Source organism: Oryx dammah, unplaced genomic scaffold (genome assembly GCF_014754425.2).
Source record: "Oryx dammah isolate SB20612 unplaced genomic scaffold, SCBI_Odam_1.1 HiC_scaffold_26, whole genome shotgun sequence".
NCBI classification, from domain to species: Eukaryota; Metazoa; Chordata; class Mammalia; order Artiodactyla; family Bovidae; genus Oryx; species Oryx dammah.
Genome location: NW_024070210.1, coordinates 64,557,808 through 64,579,718, shown reverse-complemented (window position 1 = coordinate 64,579,718; position 21,911 = coordinate 64,557,808). Strand labels below are relative to the sequence as shown.

General features: G+C 42.3%; 1 protein-coding gene across 5 annotated transcripts in view; it reads left to right on the top strand.

Annotated features, from left to right (window-relative positions):
- Positions 1-4,655: 4,655 nt before the first annotated feature.
- The window catches only part of STARD9 (StAR related lipid transfer domain containing 9), a 115,337-nt gene continuing 98,081 nt past the window's right edge, over positions 4,656-21,911 (top strand). For all 5 annotated transcript variants that reach the window (XM_040226823.1, XM_040226822.1, XM_040226821.1 and 2 more), the window contains exons 1-3: positions 4,656-4,850; positions 9,851-9,920; positions 11,664-11,780. In XM_040226823.1, the coding sequence (XP_040082757.1) occupies positions 4,660-4,850; positions 9,851-9,920; positions 11,664-11,780 (378 nt within the window). In that variant the 5' untranslated portion in view covers positions 4,656-4,659. The remainder of the gene's footprint in view (positions 4,851-9,850; positions 9,921-11,663; positions 11,781-21,911) is intronic.

The following is a 21,911-nucleotide window of genomic DNA, read 5'->3' as shown; positions in this document are numbered from 1 at the left end:
AACAATGCAAAGAAATAGAGGAAAACAATAGAATGGGAAAGACTAGAGGTCTCTTCAAGAATATTAGAGATACCAAGGGAACATTTCATGCAAAGATGGGCACAATAAAGGAAAGAAATGGTATGGACCTAACAGAAGCAGAAGAGATTAAGAAGAGGTGGCAAGAAAACACAGAAGGAGTATACAAAAAAGATCTTCATGACCCAGATAACCATGATGGTATGATCACTCACCTAGAGCCAGACATCTTGGAGGGCGAAGTCAAGTGGGCCTTAGGAAGCACTACTATGAAAAAAGCTAATGGAGGTGACGGAATTCCAGCTGAGCTATTTCAAGTCCTAAAAGATGATGCTGTCAAAGTGCTATACTCAATATGCCAGCAAATCCAGAAAACTCAGAGGTGGCCACAGGACTGGAAAAGGTCAGTTTTCATTCCAATCCCAAAGAAGGGCAATGCAAACAATGTTCAAACTACTGCACAACTGCACTCATTTCACATGCTAGCAAAGTAATGCCCCAAATTTTCCAAGCCAGGCTTCAACAGTACGTGAACCGAGAACTTCCAGATGTTCAAGCTGGATTTAGAAAAGGCAGAGGACCCAGAGATCAAACTGCCAACATCTTCTGGATCATAGAAAAAGCAAGAGAATTCCATAAAAACATCTACTTCTGCTTCATTGACTATGCTAAAGCCTTTGACTGTGTGGATCACAACTGTGGAAAATTCTTAAGGAGATGGGAATACCAAGCCACCTTACCTGCCTCCTGAGAAACCTGTATGTATGCAGGTCAAGAAGCAATAATTAGAACCAGACATGGAACAATGGACTGGTTCAGAATTGGGAAAGGAGTACATCAAGGCTGTATATTGTCACCCTGCTTATTTACTTTATATGCAGAGTATATCACACAAAATGCCGGACTGGATGAAGCACAAGCTGGAATCAAGATTACCAGGAGAAATATCAATAACCTCAGATATGCAGATGACACCACCCTTATGGCAGAAATCGAAGAGGAACTAAAGAGCCTCTCAATGAAGGTGAAAGAGGAGAGAGTAAAAGCTGGCTTAAAACTCAACATTCAAAAAATCATGGCATCTGGTCCCATCACTTCATGGCAAACAGATGGGGAAACAATGGAAAGAGTGGAGGACTTTACTTTTTTGGGCTCCAAAATCACTGCAGATGGTGACCACAGCCATGAAATTAAAAGATGCTTGCTCCTTGGAAGAAAAGCTATGACAAACCTAAAAAGCAGAGACATTACTTTGCCGACAAAGGTCCATATAGTCAGAGCTATGATTTTTCCAGTAGTCACATATGGATTTGAGAATTGGACAATAAAAAAAGCTGAGCGCCAAAGAATTGATGCTTTTGAACTGTGGTGTTGGAGAAGACACTTGAGAATCCCTTGGACTGCAAGGGGTCAAACCAGTCAGTCCTAAAGGAAATCAATCCTGAATATTCTTTAGAAGGACTGATGCTGAAACTACTTCAGCTGCCTGATGGGAAGAGCTGACTCATTGGAAAAGACCCTGATGCTGGAAAAGATTGAAGCCAGGAGGAGTACGGGATGACAGAGGATGAGATGGTTGGATGGCATCACTGACTCAATGGACATGAGTTTGAGCAAGCTCTGGGAGATGGTGAAGGATAGGGAAGCCTGGCGTGTTGTAGTCCGTTGGGTTGCAAAGAGTTTGACACAACTGAGTGACTGAACAACAACAACAACAACTAATTTACTTTGTTGTACAGCAGAAACTAAGACAACATTGTAAAGCAACTATGCTCCAATTAACAGAGGAAAAGATCAATGGATATACTACCCACAAAGCAAACTAGGAGCTAAAAAAACATGTTCTCTTGGCAAATTCAATTTTCAACATTATTAAATAACATCATCCTGCTATACATTAGATCCCCAGAAATTATAGCTGGGTGTTTGTACCCTTTGACCAACATATCCTCATTCTCCCTATCTACTCTGTTTCTATGAGTTTGGTTTTTTTAGATTCTCTATACAAGTGAGATCATACAGGGTTTTTCTGCCTGAATTATTTAACTCAGTATAATGCCCATCTATGTTGTCATAGATGGCAGGATTTTCTTTTTTGATAATGGATGAGTATTATCTCTCTATATATATATATGTCAGATGTTCTGTATCCATTCACCCTTCAGTGGACAATTAGGTTGTTGTCACATCTTGGCAAATCATATAATGCTGCAATGAACATGAGGATGCAGATATATTTTTGAAACAGTGATTTCATTTCCTTTGAATATATACCCAGAAGAGGGATTGCCGGATCATAGGTAGCTCTATTTTTAGTGTTTTGAGGAACTTTCATACTGTTTTCCCTAATACAGCCATTTTTCCACTGCAAAGCACAGTGAGTAGAGAAGTCATTCAGAAGACTAGGTTTCCAGGTGAATTTGAATTGTAAACCAGCTGTCCCAATACTCCAGGGATAAGTCCATTCAAACAGATGAGAGAGGAGGCTGGATAGGTAAACCGTTATTGGAACATGCCTGACATATAAAGGCATCACCATGACTCTATTACTGCCACTGCAGTACTAAAATAGCCTCCAACTGGTCCCTCTTGGGCTTCTATCCTTTCCCTTTCCTGAAAATAGTCTCAAAACAGTAGCCAGAGTAAACTTTAAAAAATATAGATCACATAATTCTACTTAATTTTTTAACTTTTAAAATTTTACTGGAGTATAGTTGATTTACAAGGTTGGGTTAATTTCTGCTGTATAGCAAAGTGAATCAGTTATACATATACCTACATCTTTTTTAGATTCTTTCCCATATAGGTCATTATATTGAGTAGAGTTCCCTGTGCTATACAGTGGGTCTTTATGAGTTATCTATTTTATATATAGTGGAGAAGGAAATGGCAACCCACTCCAGTGTTCTTGCCTGGAGAATCCCAGGGACGGTGGAGTGTGGTGGGCTGCTGTCTGTGGGGTCGCACAGAGTCGGACACGACTGAAGCGACTTAGCAGCAGCAGCAGCAGCAGCAGTGTGGATATGCCAATCCCAATATCTAATTTATCCCTCCCTCCCTGCCCCCATAACCATAAACTGGTTTTCTACATCTGTAACTCTATTTCTGTTTTAAAACTAAGTTCATTTGTACCATTTTTTAAGATTCCACATATAAGTAATATCATATGTTATTTGTCTTTGTCTGACTTACTTCGCTCAGTATGACAATCTCTTGGTCCATCCATGTTGCAGAAAACGTCATTATTTCATTCTTTTTATGGTTGAGAATAATTTTACTTTTGTCCTTAACACTGTCCAGTAGCTTTCCAGCTCACCTAGAATAAAATCCAAAGGCTTTACCATGGCCTCATGCTACCTCTATGATTCTCTCCCTCTGTCACTCCATGCTATCCCCACTGGCTTTCCTACTGTTCCTCTAACATTTCAGGTTTTTACTAAGTTCAGGGTCTGTTCCCTGTGTCTGAAACTGCCCTTCCACAGAACAGCATCACTCTTGTTTTACAACCTTCAGATTTTTCTCAAGTGTCACGTTCTCAAGGCCTTCCCTGGCCATATTATTTACAGTTTCAACACCCTCCTTACTCACTTCCTACCCCCACTTCTGCTTTATTTTCACTTCTTAGCTAATCTGATATACATTTTACTTAAATTGTTTTACTTATTATTAGTTTCTTTCACCAAGTTGCATGAGGTCAGAGGTTTGCCTGTTTTCTTCACTGCTATGACCTTAATCGTAATACATGACTACTTAGGAAATACTTGTTAAATACATAAATTAATACCTGCAAGTGCTCCTCCCTCCAACACGCATACAGTTCCTGAAATCCTATATAAAGTAGCACCTTTCTCCCTACATACACACAGAGACCATTACTGCATTTCCTTACCGTGCTTTTTCCAAAAAGTTTCATTTAGCACCATTCGACATATTATATATTCACGTATTTACTCTCTCTTCCCTCCCCTGTGGATTCTAATTTCCATGAAGGTTAGGATTGTATCCTCAGGGCCTTAGAACAGCACTTGACTCCGAGCAGGTACTCAGTAGTTACTTCTTGGACGAATTAATGAACCATTTCTGTCCGATACTATTCCCTACAAGATCACAAACTCTGTCAGGGTGGCGCTGAGCTTCCAGCACAATCTAAGAGAAGCTCGCCAGTGAGAACTCTAAACCCCGAATCCAGCGCCTTTTAAAGGAAAGACAATGCCCCTTGAAGGGAACAGCAAAAACATCGGTGTTCCCCTAATATTTAACCACAGGATTGACAGATCAGGCGAACGCAGAGAATAAAGGATTTAGTACATTACTAAACGTACTAAACGAAGACTGTAAACTGTCTAGTGTTAACGAATTTACTAGACTTTGTAGTGCTTCGGACACTGGAAAAACAAAAGCTAGTTTCTCTCAAGCGGGAGCCAGCCTTACCCACCCAGGATCTACACCACCCCGACCGCGAGGCTCAGGATTGGTCCAGGTCCTCAGGCCTGGCTGGGCTTCCTGCCCGCTTGTAGGAGAGGCAGCCCCGTGAGGCGCGTGGGCGGAGCGAGGCGGGGCGCCCGGGCGTCCTCCCGCCCACCCAGCTCAGGATTGGCCCAGGCTCGGCAGGCACCGCCCCGGCCAGGCGTCGGCCCGCATATGGGCGGGGTCGTCCTGCGAGGCGCGTGGGGCAGGCGGGGCCGGACCCAGGTTGGGGCTGGGCTGGGGCTTGTCTTGACTTGGGGCTGGGTCCGGGGATGCTGCAGCTGGGCAGACCTGTGGGGTTTGAGCCGTGGCCGACGGATGGCCAACGTGCGGGTGGCGGTGAGGGTCCGGCCCCTCAGCAAGAGGTGAGTGTGGGCGGGAGGGGGCGCCTGAGGCGTCAAGTGCGCTGAAAGGAAGGCGGGATCCCCGCCTCTCCCTTCAGTGAGTCTGGCGCGGAGAAATCAGACACAAAGTGGCCCAAGGGGCCAGCGTCCGGAAACCGTAAAGGCCTGGCCGGGAGAAGGCCTGGCTTGGGTTGGGTTTTCGATTAGTGCCCTGGCGGGGAGCACTTAGTGGAAAGCCTCGGGGTGGGCTGTCCTGTCCGTGTCTCCGGAGTCCCTGTCTCCCGGCAGGAGTTTTGAGGGACCGCCCGCGGTTCGAGTTTTGATGCACCGGTTGAGCCTTTCTCTCTGGATACGCTGAAAAGGGCTGGGAAGTGTCTCTAAGTGGGGAGAGGGGTCGGCGGTCTACTGTCTCTTCTTGGTGGCTCTGGAGTACCTGTAAGGACTGAGGGAGAATCGTGAGTTTCTGCGTGCACATGGGTTTCTCTGTGAAGAAGTGGAGGAAAGCAGGTTGTAAGGCATAAGAGGGAAATTGAGGCTCAGAGAGATCGTGGTTTCGTTCTGTGGGCGACTTCAAAAGTGTGAAGTAGGGGGAGTCATTCTAAGCCCTTCCCTCAGCGTAGCCATTTCCCGGTTTTGTTTTTTTTTTTTCATGCGGGAATCTGATCCTACACTCCTCAGCTGTTGAGGCATTCAGGGTCCATAATTTCTTTCCTTTCTTACGGGTTTTTCTACTCACATGTTTGGAAAGTCATGGGAGGCTTCACAGAAGGCTTGGTGTTTGAACGCAAACGCTTTTGAAAGAGTTGTTGGTTTGCTGACAGGTGGAGGAGGTGTAGAGAGCATTCTGTGAGAACACAGAGCGAAGGACTTAGGCTCTTAGGAAACAGAAAAGTTTCGGGCTTTTGAGGAGAGTTTGTGTGGAGGGAGGTGAGTGGTAGGAGATAAACCTGGCAGAATGTGGTTTGGGACCTGAAGGCACATATTGGAACTATTTGGGAGGTTTAAAAATTTCCAGGACACAAGATGGCTTGAAAATTGGACAGAGCAGTCAGAAAAAGACATTGTCTCTCAGAACAAAACTCGGTTCTAGCAGGAGCAGGGCTTCCCTGGTGGCTCATTTGGTAAAGAATCTGCCTGCAGTGTGGGAGACCGGGGTTCGATCCTTGGGTTGGGAAGATCCCCTTGAGGAGGGCATGGCAACTCACTCCAGTATTCTTGCCTTGAGAATCCCATGGACAGAGGAGCCTGGTGGGCTACCGTCCATGGGGTCACGAAGAGTTGGACAGAGGTCGCTGAGCGACTAAGCACAGCACGCAGCACAGCAGAGTCTGTGTTTGTCCTGAATGGGGGTGATTGGCTTGAAAAGTCATACAGTTGACTGAATAATGAGAGCAGTGTGATAAGGGAAAGGGACAAAAAAGTAGGAAAAGACAGAAATGGTACAATGGGAAGTTCACTGGTGGTCCAGTGGCTAAGACCTTGCATTCCTAACGAGGGGTTTGATTTTGATCCCTGGTCTGGAACTAGATCCCACATGCTACAATGAAGAGTTGGCAAGAGTTTGGCAGCCACAGTAGAGAATAACATGTCAAACAAAAGTGAAGGGAAAAGAAGGGGACAAAAGCTTATTAATTTTTAAATTTTTATTTATTATTATTTTGGCTGTCCTGGGTCTTCACTATTATGTGTGGGCTTTCTCTAGTTGGAGCCAGTGGGTTTCTCATGGAGATGGTTTATTATGTTTTGGAGCATGGGCTCAAGAGCGCAGGCTCAGTAGTTGTGGTGCACAGGCTTAGTTCCTCCGCGGCCTGTTGAATCTCCCGAACCAGGAATCGAACCTGCATCGCCTGCATTGGCAGGCGAGTTCTCAACCACCGACCACCAGGGAAGTCTGAAAAGCTTATTAACTTTAGCTCAGGTTAAGAGCCTTGAGCAGCAAGGGGTAGAAGGGCAACACTGCAGTTACCCAGGTATGAGAGGATTATAGCCTGCTGAAGATTCAGGAGCCGGGATGAATAAACCTAGCGTGACCCCAGCTAAGAAGTGCAAACTATTCCCCTCTTCTCACCACACTGTATTCCAGGATTTATTAATTTCCACCACCTTCGCTGAGGCTCATCTCAACATAGGCTATTTACTGATTATGTGATTTGTCCCAGCCTTCAAAAAAGTAATCAGCACAGATTCAGTTAACAAAATCATTGGATCTTATGTGGTACTTGGAAATAAATCTTAGAGCTCAAGCTTCCATTTTTTATTTTTCCAGATGAGAAAATGGTCTTGTTAAAGATCTAAAAGTAGGTAGAGCCAAGATTCCATTCACCAGACCAAGCTGCTCCTTCCTGAGATTACAGAAAAATTGCAGTTCTTTCTCAAATGCCTGTTTGCTCAGTGGGACTAGTAGAGACCATCAATAAAATAATAATATAGAAAACGGTTTTAGTGTGCTCCCTTTTACCGCACAGTTGTTTCCCATAATCAGAAAATCTGTGTCTCACTGTAAGAGGCTGCCGCTTGTTTGTCCCAAATCATTCATCATTGACAGAACATATTGGCCAATACTGTAGGCTCCAGAACACTTTCCACTGCCCTTTCAAAAACGTAATTATCATGAACTATATTCCCTTTATGTGCTCTTCTTTTTACATCTGTGAAATAGTATAACTACTTCAGTGGTGTTTTTGTGAAGATTAAATGAAAGGATACATTAAAAATACTTAGAACAGAGCCTGGCTGCTTTTAAGTGTCTGATAAAGTGCTAGTTATATAATTTTTAACAGCTATTTTTATTCCTCCTTGTTCTTAGCTGTCTTTTTAAATTTTATAAATGAGTAGATAACAAGTGGAAATGGCTTGGCTATTTTCTAAGACAGTGATTTTCAAATTCTAGGATACATACAGTTCACCTTGGGAGCTTGTTACACTACAACTTGTTAAGAGGAATTCAAATTAACTAGCTCTACCACCTCCTGTAATTCTAATGAGTGAAGCCTGTGGACCACACTTTGAGAAACTGTCCTAGGAGTCAGTGTGTAACTGAGGATTTATTCCTGTGCAAAACCTTTAATCCTAAGGAATGAATGCCTATTGGTAGAATTCAGGCCCCAGAGGCAAGTGGTGGTAGCCACAGAAGACTTCTTTGAACTCTGTGCAGTCAGCTGCCTTGTTGAGGTTGGTGTTCTTTCTTTCTCTTCTCCTCAACTTTAATTTGTCTTCATTTTGTTTTAGAATATATTGGAACCACTAGGTTACCAATGGCTGTGGGCCAGGCAGGGAAGGGGTGGCATCTCACCAACTATAGTGTCATATCCTTTTGTCAAGAGGTCAAGTTCAAGACCCTTTTTTATTTTGGCTGCTTTATGCTAGAGTCCTAGGTGAATCCTTAAGAAAGGGCTCACTTAAAAAAATTAGATTAAATAGATTTGTAAAAGTTTTTCCCCTTACTTTGTTGCTCAATTTTACTATAGCCTGTGTATTTTATAGTGGGTAAAGGGAGAATAAAACCTATTTTTAAATGCAGAAGGGAAAAAAAAATGATCTTAACACCAAAACTGAAAGATTTTCTTTAGGAGAGCTAGGGGTAGGGGATGCAGTTTTATAATCCTGGGGTACAAAGTATATCTGTACTGCCTTAAGTTCTGTCTAGTATGAAATATGAAAGAAAGAGCATCAGAGCCTTGAGAAAATTTAAGTAACAGGAATGCCATCACCTGGGAGAAGGAAATTTTTTTCCAGTACTTTATTCCAAATGCACTGACTAGTTTACAAAAATAATCTTAACCTAAAGACCCCTGTCTCACTGTGTATCCCTTGCCATCCCCTCCCCCCAAGTCCTTAAGGCCACATCCTGGGAACCCTGAGGGAAGATAAAAATGACACTAAACATATTTTCTCAACTTTCAGGTCCCAGGCCAGGAATAATTTAATTGATAGTTTTCACTGTAGTAGAAAGTACCAGTGAGTTAACTCCCATCTGTTAATATTCTGGCCTTGAGCACTTTATTTTAAAATATATATTTATTTATTTGACTGTGTCAGGTCTTAAGTGAGGCACATGGGCTCAGTAGTTTCCCCACAGCACATGGAATCTTCCCAGACCAGGGGTGAAACCCACATTCCCCTGCATTGGAAGGCAGATTCCTAACCTCTGGACCACCAGGAAGTCTCTGACCTTAAGCACTTTAGCTAAAGCTCTTTATGTTGTGAAAAAAGATTTCATATCTAGAATGGAGTGTATTCCATTCATTTTGGGCTTCAGGTTTATGAATCATTTGGATTAAGCTCCTTAAAGTGAATTTAGGTTTGGTTAGTTGATAGAAGTGTTACTACATAACTACAATTTAGGAAGATCCTTAAGGATCTTGGCTGTTATTCTGACTTAAGATAATATAAGGAAAGGATTTAGGAGATATGTTCTCAGGTCTCAACAGAAAGAACTCTGAAACCTTTTTCATTATTTTATAATGAAATAAAATATTTCATATTTATATATGCTCAAAATATCAGAGGAAACGGGAAATTATGCCATGATGTGTGCTGAGCTGAGGATAGGATACTCTCAGGGTTTCCCAAGCCTGATTTCTGAGGCATATGGCTTTGTGGTTAGACAGATCTGGATTTAAATTCTTGCCCTGCCACTGCTAGCTGTGTGACCTTGGACAAATTACATAATTTTTCTCACCCTTAGTCTTCCATTTATTAAAAAAAAAGATCTGTCAGGAAGCTATGTCAGGAGGATGTGTTAAGAGGATAGCATAGGATGAAAAATAGCATATACTGTACTTAATACAATGCTTAGCACATAGAGGGTACCAAATAACAATGACTCTTCACTGTTCCCAAGCCGAATTCTAACAATCCAGAGAAACTTGCCAGCTCAGGGACTGCTTCAGACACCCCATTTGTGGAGACAGCAGTAGGGAAACATTTTGTCCCAATAGTGCTGGTCTCAGCTGCTCTTTTTCCTGATTAATTTTAAAAAGCAACATTTCCTCTCATCTGGGTTTGTGTCTTGCTTCTAGGGAGATCAAAGAAGGGGGAAAAATTATTGTGGAAGTTAATGGCAAAGTGGCAAAAATCAGGAATTTAAAGGTAAGCCTAAAATTGTTTTCCTTTTTCTTTCCCCTAAAGAACTAGTATTAATTATAGTGACTTCTGGGGTGAAGGTGTATCTGTGAATGCATTTAGAGAGGGGGAGTGGAAGAGGAAAGGGCATATAAGGGGAATTGTGGGAAGAGCTTTGACCAACCACAAAGCTAATATAAAAATATAACAGGGAAGAAGTTCCGGGGATGTAGTTACTGTAACCCAAGTTCTACCAAATGGGGTACAGCTATTTTGGAAACTGGTTCGTAGTAGATATTTTGAAAGTAAACACATGGCCAGCTTAAATCATGTTTGGAGACAATTTGTGCGTATGTTTAACTTACCTGACCTCCTATTAGACATTGGCTCAATTTTCTTATTGAATATCATTTCATTGAGAAGCATTAGCAGGGGTTTTAGTATGCATCTGCTAATACAGAACTCATTTTTAGCCACAGTGAGGCCAAGTAAAGACTTTAGATCCCAGAAGAGAGTCAGGCATAGCCCAAGTCTTGCTGTAAATACTCTTCCATAGATCTGACTGATCTTTGAGTCACAACTAGACAGACATTGGCAACTTCCTTCCCCACCCTTACTACTTCCTCTGGCTTATTTCCTCCATCCCATTCTTTTCTTTTCCCAGGCCAGGGGAAGTGGAAGGGATTCTTTCTTTCTGAGCCTTGAGTAGTGGAAGACAGGGAAGCCAGCCATGTGAATGCCACTACGGTCAGCTTGCAGGTGGTACTTGACATTCCTGAGAACTGAGGAAGCTGACTTGCAGGAGGAGGAGGGTTTTCTGGACCCCAGTGCCCCCAGCCACATCCACTCTTGTGTTCCTCCTGTGATGTGATCCATTTCCTTTTGTCAGTAGCTCTCTGCTGAGAGAGAAACCTGCCAGACTTTCAACTGGAGCTCCCCGGGGGCACAAAAGACCTTTCACTCTCTCCTGTCTCTTATTTATATCTCTGTTGCCTAATCACTTCAGCTGCTTTGTTCTGAGAGCTTATATTTTTGGATCTTAATAAATCTTGGCCAAGATCACACTCTAATCTGGCCCCTGCTCACCTCGCTGGCCAGCTATTCTCTTTTCTGAGTCCAGTTATCCACTCAGAATCTCTTCGTCATTCTGTCAGCCTCATTCTACTGTGGGTTTTAGAACCCAGTTCAAGGGATTGTTTCTCCCTGTCCAGAATCTAAATATTAAGTAGTAAGATAGGCATTTCTGTGAATAATGCCACTCTTCCCAGTACCTGAAGGTCGGTACAATTTCCAAGCTGCTCTCTTTTACTCCGAGCAGTTGGATTGGGCCCAGCTCTTCTGTCCAACATGCCTTCTGGGGGTGGATACGGCAGGGAACTCTGTGAGAGCTCTAGGTTGACAGAGCCTGTAAGGCCCAGGGACTGAATTACTCATGCATGACTGGTATATTCTATAGAAATACTCAGAGAAGAAATGATAGTAAGAAGAGGCCCAGGGAAGGAGAGGTTTTTTCTCCCAAGCAGTCTTATGCATCACAGGTCTGGTTTATATGTAGATATGTGATAATATGATAGACATTTAATTCTGTTGCTTCATTGTACCTAACAAGATGAAGACAAAGGTTACTTTTTTCCCCCTTTTCAGGTAGATATCATAAAGGTTCTCATGGTCAGTCCAGGTATCTCTATCTACAAGCAGAGGAATCAAGTGCCTCTGATTTGATTCTGATATTACAGTAGAGAAGATACTAGATCTTGTGTTTAATTTTAGGTGGACGGTCGACCTAATGGCTTTGGTGACTCCCGGGAGAAGGTTGTGGCATTTGGCTTTGATTACTGCTACTGGTCAGTCAACCCAGAGGATCCCCAGTATGCCTCTCAGGATGTGGTAATGTCATTTTCCTTCACTTTCCCCAGGTCTTTATAACTGGATAATTATTGGGAAATTAATGTGGAATCTGGGCCCTGGCTATTTCTTACTTATGGTAGGTTGGTCAGAAACTAATGATGTTTTGGTTTTGGAAGTATTGTCTGCAGCAGATCTGCTGAGGACTGAGAGGATGAGCCACGCCTTTGCTGGCTAACGCTGTTGGTCATCCTTCCTGCTGCTTAGCTTTCCCACAGATTTCCAAGGTCTGGTCAAGGAGGTCTACATAGGACTTCTGTTTCTGTGAAGCAGCAGCATTGTCCTGGTTGAGGACTGTCAGAGGTCATGCATTTGGTCCCTGTGATGGCCAGCAAGCCTTGCCTGATTCACTTCTGTGACCACAGACAGTAGCTCTTATCCTAGCAGCTGCCAGGGTCCTTTATAAAATTAGAAAAAATAACATCTTTGGCTTTTCATATGTCCTTTCTTAAATGAGAAAGAGAAAACTAGAGAAATATGTTCTCAGAAAAAAGTATTGAAAATGGATATATTTGGGGAGGAGCCCTAGACAACCATTGCCTATCAGTCTATATGCCTTTGAATAAAAAGCCAAAGTGTGTTTTCTGCTAAGTATTTCAGTCCTTTGTGAAACTTTCCCTAATTATGCTAAAGAAACCATTTTATCAAGTTTGAGTGATTTAGAGGACAGCATAGGCATACCTCATTTTATGACATTTGGTTTTATTGCACCTAATAGATATTGCATTATTTACAAATTGACTATTTGTGGCAACTCTGCATGAGTAAGTCTGTCTGTGCCGTTTTTCATAGCATTTATTCACTTTGTGTCTCTGTGTGACATTTTGGTAATTCTTATAATATTTAAATTTTTTAATTATTATTCCATTTTTATGGTTATCTCTGGTCATGTCACCACTATGACTCACTGAAGGCTCAGATGATGGTTAGTATTTTTTAGTCTTAAAGAATTTTCTAATTAAGATTTGTTCATTGTTTATAAACATACTGCTATTGCACTTAGTAGACGGCAGTATGTGTAAATATGTCTTTGGTATGCACTGCTAAGTCGCTTCAGTCGTGTCCAACTCTGTGTGACCCCATAGTCAGCAGCCCACCAGGCTCCCCCATCCCTGGGATTCTCCAGGCAAGAACACTGGAGTGGATTGCCATTTCCTTCTCCAATGCATGAAAGTGGAAAGTGAAAAGTGAAATTGCAGTCGCTCAGTCGTGTCCGACTCATGGCGACCCCATGGACTGCAGCCTACCAGGCTCCTCCATCCATAGGATTTTCCAGGCAAGAGTACTGGAATGAGGTGCCATCGCCTTCTCCATTGGTATGCACTAGGAAACCAAAAAATTCATGTGACTGCCTTTGTTGCAATTATTCACTTTATTGTGGTGGTCTGGAGCCAGACCTGTAACATCTCCAAGGTCTACCGGTACTGATTTTTCTGCTAGTGCAGACTTCTGAAGATGATTGGATAGTTCTAAACCATGGAAGTATAATTCCCCATCCTTCCCTTTTGAGGGGACCACATGGAAACAAGATCCTAGACCACTGTGGGATTTGTTATTTTCGTTGGTCCCTTCTGTTATAATATGAGCACCTCACTTTTGTAGTCACAATTTATTTGCCATAAATGCTTAGCAGGTGCTGCTGCTGCTGCTGCTGCTAAGTCGCTTCAGTTGTGTCCGACTCTGTGTGACCCCATAGATGGCAGTCCACCAGGCTCCCCCATCCCTGGGATTCTCCAGGCAAGAACACTGGAGTGGGTTGCCATTTCCTTCTCCAATGCATGCAAGTGAAAAGTGAAAGTGAAGTCGCTCAGTTGTGTCCGACTCTTAGCGACTCCATGGACTATGGCCTACCAGGCTCCTTCGTCCATGGGATTTTCCAGGCAAGAACACTGGAGTAGGGTGCCATTGCCTTCTCCAATGCATGAAAGTGAAAAGTGAAAGTGAAGTTGCTTAGTAGGTGCAATGTGGGTATTACCTGGCCCCGACAAAGCCTTCTCTGTCCTTTGAAGGATGAGGGCTCTTGCAGATCCAGGCTTGTCTTGTGGCCCTGGACTTTTATCCCAATACTCAAGCGTGTATCAGGTAACTGGTTTACTGATGTTCATATTGTTCCACTGAGATCCTCCAAGAAGAGTCAGGAAAGGAACTGACTCTTAAATAAGAGGATGGTACTCCTAAAGCAGTTCACAGTTGTGACTGTATCTGTGGCATTGAAGACGGTGGTCTCTAGAAGAAAGTGTGAGCATTCCAATGGCTCCTTCCATTCTTCTTGGCCATGGCATACCTAGGACTGTTCTGTACATAAGAAACATTAACTATTTTGTGTAACATTTGATAGATAATCTGGGAAGTATATGTAAACAAAAAAATCACCATTTAGTATACAGTGTATAGGTATAATTTTGTTTTGAGGCTCATATTTTGTATTTATGTAGCTTAAGTGTGTAAAAATTATCTAGTGGAAACCCAGAAGCCCATAGAGGAGGGGAATTCATAAATGTGATTCCTCTTCTGTTGCCTGATTTGAAATTCAGTGGAAAGATCAAATGGGATTGGACAGGAAGCCTGTGCAGAGAGATAAAACCAGTGCCTCCTGAAATTTATTCTGGCTTGTTTACTAAAAGTCTAAGGCATTCATTGGGTAATATATGAGAGGGAAGGAAAGGAATCTGTCACAGGCTGGAGAAAGGCCAGAGTTTCCAGAATGTTGTCAACACTCGGATCCACCTGATTTGTTTGGAGGGACTCATCACTGACAGAAATTGGAGCCCAGACTTTTAACCCTAATCAGTATGACTCTGAGGTCACCAGGGTTAGGAGAGGCAGATTGTTATAAAATAGGACTTGGCATAGGAAAGAGTTTATATGTCATCTGGTTCTTCCTCTCCCAAAATACAGCAATCCTTTCTACTGTCTTTCTGATCATATTTTGGGGGATGGGGGTGGCGAGAGGCCAGTCTTATTGAAGTATAATTTTGATATAAGTCACCATTTAGTGTAGAGTGTACAGTTCTATGAGTTTTGACAAGCACATATAGTTGTATAGCTTACACTACAATAAGTATATAAAATAGTGCATCATCCCCCAAATCTTCCATGCCTCTTTGTAGTCAAACAGTTCTCCTTAACCACCTAGCCCCTGGCAATGTTTTCTTCCCTACAGTTTTATCTGCTTCATAATGCTGTAAAAGTGTAATATAATAGTAGGTAGCCTCTTGAGTCTGGCTTACTTAACTTAGCATGATGTATTGAATACTTGAGATTCACCTCTGCTGTGGTTTGTAATCTGACCTTGATTCAGACTCATGTAAATAATATCCTTGCCCCAAAGAAATCTTATGGCTTTGAAAACATTGATTCTAACTCTAAAGAGTGAGGGACCAAGTCCCTGGAGGACTGTACCTCATTTTATGAAGGAAGGACTGTCGTCACCCTCAGAAATACAGCACTGATTTCAAAATATCCAGATATCTGCATTGAAATATTCCCTACTGGTCTTAGGGGGCTTTTGAGCAACATCATAAGCCATTGCATGATAGAAGTTGATCAGAAGTCACCTATTTGGTGTTGATGCTGCCTCCTCCTCATGGTCTTTTAGAGTGTTAGAGCTTGAAGGGAACCTAGCAGTCATCCAGGCCAGGCTTTCCCAACCTCAGCACTATTACTATTCTGGTTGTGTAATTCTTTGTTGTGAGGAATCTGTCCTGGGCACTGTAGGATCTTTAGCAGTGTCGCTGGCCTATACTCTCTAGATGCTGGTAGTAGTCCCAATTATGACAATCAAAAATGTTTTCAGATAAGGCCCATCTTCTAGGCCAACCCTCTTATGTTCCAGATACAATGTATAACTAACATAGGCTTATACAGGCAGTTAATGCCCAAGCAGGACTAGAACCTTGCTTGCTCTGGTGGCCTTTGCATTGCATTGTATCATTCTACCTCCTCTCTTTATGCCTATGTTACAGCCTCAAAAAATAAGTTCAAGATTAAAATTCCTTAGTGCTTTAGCACTTCCCAGTCCTTAATGGTGACACACTTAAACACATAGATCAGATCAGTTCAGTTCAGTTGCTCAGTCGTGTCCGACTCTTTGCAACCCCATGAATCGCAGCATGCCAGGCCTCCCTGTCCATCACTAACTCCCGGAGTTCACTCAGATTCACGTCCATCGAGTCAGTGATGCCATCCAGCCATCTCGTCCTCGGTCGTCCCCTTCTCCTCCTGCCCCCAATCCCTCCCAGCATCAAAGTCTTTTCCAATGAGTCAACTCTTTGCATGAGGTGGCCAAAGTGCTGGAGTTTCAGCTTTAGCATCATTCCTTCCAGAGAAATCCCAGGGCTGATCTCCTTCAGAATGGACTGGTTGGATCTCCTTGCAGTCCAAGGGACTCTCAAGAGTCTTCTCCAACACCACAGTTCAAAAGCATCAATTCTTCGGCACTCAGCCTTCTTCACAGTCCAACTCTCACATCCATACATGACCACAGGAAAAACCATAGCCTGACTAGACGGACCTTAGTTGGCAAAGTAATGTCTCTGCTTTTGAATATGCTATCTAGGTTGGTCATAACTTTTCTTCCAAGGAGTAAGCATCTTTTAATTTCATGGCTGCAATCACCATCTGCAGTGATTTTGGAGCCCCCCAAAATAAAGTCTGACACTGTTTCCACTGTTTCCCCATCTATTTGCCATGAAGTGATGGGACCGGATGCCATGATCTTCGTTTTCTGAATGTTGAGCTTTAAGCCAACTTTTTCACTCTCCACTTTCACTTTCATCAAGAGGCTTTTTAGTTCCATCTTCACTTTCTGCCATAAGGGTGGTGTCATCTGCATATCTGAGGATATTGATATTTCTCCCGGCAATTTTGATTCCAGCTTGTGTTTCTTCCAGTCCAGCGTTTCTCATGATGTACTCTGCATAGAAGTTAAATAAGTAGGGTGACAATATACAGCCTTGACGTACTCCTTTTCCTGTTTGGAACCAGTCTGTTGTTCCATGTCCAGTTCTAACTGTTGCTTCCTGACCTGCATACAGATTTCTCAAGAGGCAGGTCAGGTGGTCTGGGATTCCCATCTCTTCAAGAATTTTCCACCATTTATTGTGATCCACACAGTCAAAGGCTTTGGCATAGTCAATAAAGCAGAAATAGATGTTTTTCTGGAACTCTCTTGCTTTTTCCATGATCCAGCGAATGTTGGCAATTTGATCTCTGGTTCCTCTGCCTTTTCTAAAACCAGCTTGAACATCAGGAAGTTCATGGTTCACATATTGCTGAAGCCTGGCTTGGAGAATTTTGAGCATTACTTTACTAGCATGTGAGATGAGTGCAATTGTGCAGTTGTTTGAGCATTCTTTGGCATTGCCTTTCTTTGGGATTGGAATGAAAACTGACCTTTTCCAGTCCTGTGGCCCCTGCTGAGTTTTCCAAATTTGCTGGCATCTTGAGTGCAGCACTTTCACAGCATCATCTTTCAGGATTTGAAATAGCTCAACTGGAATTCCATCTCCTCCACTAGCTTTGTTCGTAGTGATGCTTTCTAAGGCCCACTTGACTTCACATTCCAGGATGTCTGGCTCTAGATGAGTGATCACACCATTGTGATTATCTGGGTCATGAAGATCTTTTTTGTGCAGTTCTTCTGTGTATCCTTGACATCTCTTCTTAATATCTTGTACTTCTGTTAGGTCCATACCATTTCTGTCCTTTATCGAGCCCATCTTTGCATGAAATGTTCCCTTTTTATCTCTAATTTTCTTGAAGAGATCTCTATTCTTTCCCATACTATTGTTTTCCTCTATTTCTTTGCATTGATCGCTGAGGAAGGCTTTCTTATCTCTCCTTGCTATTCTCTGGAACTCTGCATTCAGATGCTTATATCTTTCCTTTTCTCCTTTGCTTTTTGCTTCTCTTCTTTTCATAGCTATTTGTAAGGCCTCCCCAAACAGCCATTTTGCTTTTTTGCATTTCTTTTCCATGGGGATGGTCTTGATCCCTGTCTCCTGTACAATGTCATGAACCAAAGTTCATCAGGCACTCTATCAGATCTAGGCCCTTAAATCTATTTCTCACTTCCACTGTATAATCATAAGGGCTTTGATTTAGGTCATACCTGAATGGTCTAGTGGTTTTCCCTACTTTCTTCAATTTAAGTCTGAATTTGGTAATAAGGAGTTCATGATATGAGCCACAGTCAGCTCCTGGTCTTGTTTTTGCTGACTGTATAGAGCTTCTCCATCTTTGGCTGCAAAGAATATAATCAATCTGATTTTGGTGTTGACCATCTGGTGATGTCCATGTGTAGAGTCTTCTCTTGTGTTATTGGAAAAGGGTGTTTGCTATGACCAGTGCATTTTCTTGACAAAACTCTGTTAGTCTTTGCCCTGCTTCATTCCGCATTCCAAGGCCAAATTTGCCTGTTACTCCAGGTGTTTCTTGACTTCCTACTTTTGCATTCCAGTCCCCTATAGTGAAAAGGACATCTTTTTTGGGTGTTAGTTCTAAAAGGTCTTGTAGGTCTTCACAGAACCGTTCAACTTCAGCTTCTTCAGCATTACTGGTTGGGGCATAGACTTGGATAACTGTGATATTGAATGGTTTGCCTTGGAAACGAACAGAGATCATTCTGTCGTTTTTGAGATTGCATCCAAGTACTGCATTTTGGACTCTTTTGTTGACTATGATGGCTACTCCATTTCTTCTGAGGGATTCCTGCCTGCAGGAATCTATGACACATAAATCAGGTATCAACAAATATGAGCCTGTAGAAAGCAAGTCAACTAGAAGTTCTGCTGAGAGGCAGCTTCCTTGTTAATTATCTAAAGATCCTAAATGTTTATCATTTCATTTGACTCTCTCCCCCAAATCTATCAAACGTGTTTTAACTCCATTTTATAGATAAGGAAACTGAGGCATGAAAGGTTACAAGGCTTGCCTGAGTCACTTAGCCAGTAAATAAGTAGTGAAGCAAGGATTCAAACCCAAGACAGTCCAGCTCTAAATTGTGTGTCGTGTCCACCAAGTGTCACTGACTCTCAACATTAAACAATTCTCGGTTAGTCTGCTAGTGACCTGGTCCTCTCTTCCTATGTATTATCTGTTTCCACCCTTTCAGAAACCTGAAAAGGAGAAGATTTTATCCTCTTTCAGTAGTTGGGGAAATTTAGGCTTAAAGAGATTACATGATCTGCCCAAAGTCACACAACAAGAAAATGTGTCTTGGATTTGAACACAGGATCATCTGAATGTAAAGTTCATATTCTTTTATAAAAATATTAAAAGAGGTATATAGTAAAAGGAAGAGAAGAAAAATTGAGGAGAGAGGATGATGGGAAAGAGAAAGAAAAGGTTATGGTAAATGGGGATTGGCAGGGGATTATACTATCTGACTTGACATCAGAATCGTGGGGTAATGGACATCAGCATTCCATTTTTTTTTTTCAATTTGAAAGCCATCATTTTTTTAAACTGACTAGATTGCAGAAATAATTATGGTAGATACCTTAGTTCATCCTTCTAATAAGCCTGTTGATCTTGTCTTCCCTGTTGCCAGCATCTCCACCTTCTACAAAATGGGTGGTCTTTTTCTTCATTCCTCCTCATGGAGAAGACAATTTAAAGAGTCACAGGAAGCTGCTTGCTTCTTTGAAACATTTTCCAACATATAGATGTCATGAATCGTATCCTCCATGCAGATGATGCCATATTTCCCAAGAAATTGAGCAATCGATGTGTTATCCATCAGGGCAATTCACTTCTTGTTGATTTTGCCATAATCTCACTTAGAGATGAATTCGTTTACAGACTTCAGATTTGGGTACCCCCGTTCAATGTATTGGAGAAGGATATGGCAATCCACTCCAGTATTCTTGCCTGGAGAATTCCATGGACAGAGTAACCTGGCAGGCTGCAGTCCACAGGGTCACAAAGAGTTAGGCACTATGAGTGACTGAGCACTCTTGAAGTTAGAACTGGATTTGAATTCAGGCACAGCCACTTATTAGCTGGCTTTCTTCAAACAGATAACTTAACCTCTCTGAGTCTTTGTTTTTTAGCTGGAGTTACTGTGAGGAGGAAAAAAATAATGATGTGAAGTACTCAGTCTAGGGCTTGGCAACTAGAAGTTGAGTAAATGAGATCATGAGTGTTGTGGCTTGGGTTGTGATTATCACTGTCACAGTACAAGAGAAGCAAGGCTCATGTTTCTTTCTAAGAGCTGAACTAGATTTGAAAATCTCTTTGAATTTGCTGTGCTCACTTCTGGGACCAGCATGCTCCATTTGGAAAATTAACTTCCCTCCCTTCCTCCTGGTCAGGAACATCTGTTGGAACGGGAGTCCTCTGCTCAAGCATATTGTGTTTGGGTGATTATGTGTTTGTAAAAATTTCCATGAAGAGCATTAGCTCAGCTTTACCCACCAAGGACTGTGAGTGGCTGTCAAAACAAGTGCAGACTGAGTCAACAGAAAGCCAGTCAGGAACAAAAAACCACCCAGCCCTTGTGGGACGTAATTGCTTCTATACTCCTGGGAATCTTTATTTTAAAATGTTTTTGTTATTTGGCTAAAACACAGTGCCTAAAATGCCTGTAGCTTTTCCACATGAAAAATTGTGTGAGTGAGCAGAGATTTCCTCCCCACAACTACCAAATTCAAAACTGAAATTCTAGTAGCACTGTGATTGTGTTTGTTGTTGTTTACATGTCCACAATATGCTGAACATCACACAACTCACAAAGACCATCCATTGCTTACCCTCAAAGAGCCCTGGCAGGGGCCAGGATGGAGGGCAGTGAGTGTGTGTGTGTCAACGTGCATGCATGCATGTATGTGTTATAGGTTCTTTGGTGAACATATTCTCTAGTCCTGGACTCCAGTTTAAGGACGTTAGGAACCTGGAAAGGCTTCAGAGGAAAACCCTACACAGCCCAAAATGATTAAAGGGCTGGCTGCAGGAACCAAGAGGAAAGCTACTGTCAGTGTAGTGCACGCCATGTGTGTGATTATTTAATGAAAGAACATTGCTCTGGAGACAGGAAAGACAGGTGACAATAGTGCTTTGCAAGTATGGAGCATGATGATTTTAAGCTTATGCAGCATTAGAACAAGCTGGTCTTCATTGCCATTAGGAGAAAATGGAAGAGAACTCCCTGGCCATCCAGTGGTTTGTACTCTGCGCTTTCATTGCCAAGGGCACAGGTTGAATCCCTGGTCAGGCAGCTGAGTTTCCGCAAGCTGTGCAGCACAGCCAAAAAAAAAAAAAAAAGAAAAGAAAAGAAAAAAATAGAGAAATTTGAATAGGACATGAAGAGTACCTTCTGCAGAGTTTTTGATTCCAGCTAAATAGTTTTTACTTTAGAATTTCAGAATTTTGGTGTTAGAAGAAACACTAGAGACCGTCACGACACATATTTGAATGATAAAGGCGTCGAGAGACAAAAATAGCAATTATAGGTTTTTTTTTCTTTTTGGCTAGTCCAGAATTGTGCTTGATGTTGCATGGGAATGTCTGTTGCTTATTCTAGTGACAGGGTCGTGAACTGCAACACAGAGTTTCCTGCAGGGCAGGAAGTGTGCTGCTTAACAGAATCCCAAGGAAAGATCTTGTTCTTGAGACTGGGCCTCTCCCTGGCTCTGTACTCCATCGAGATGAGGACATAGCATTGTAGCCATCTAGTAGTATGTGGGGACATTGAACGCCTATTATTATAGGTTCTCTAATGTGACATGCTTTTTTGTACAGTTCTTCTGTGTATTCTTGCCACCTTTTCTTAATTTCTTCTGCTTCTGTTAGGTCTTTGCCAGTTTTGTCCTTTATTGTGCCTATCCTTGCATGAAATGTTCCTTTGGTATGACCAATTTTCTTAGAGATCTCTAGTCTTTCTCATTCTGTTGTTTTCCTCTATTTCATTGCATTGTTCACTTAAGAAGGCTTTCTTAGCTCTTCTTGCTATTCTCTTGGGTATATCTTTCCTTTTCTCCTTTGCCTTTCACTTCTTTTCTCAGCTATTTGTAAGGCCTCCTCAGACAACCACTTTGCCTTCTTACATTTCTTTTTCTTGGGGATGGTTTTGGTCACCACCTCCTGTACAATGTTACGAATCTCCATTCATAG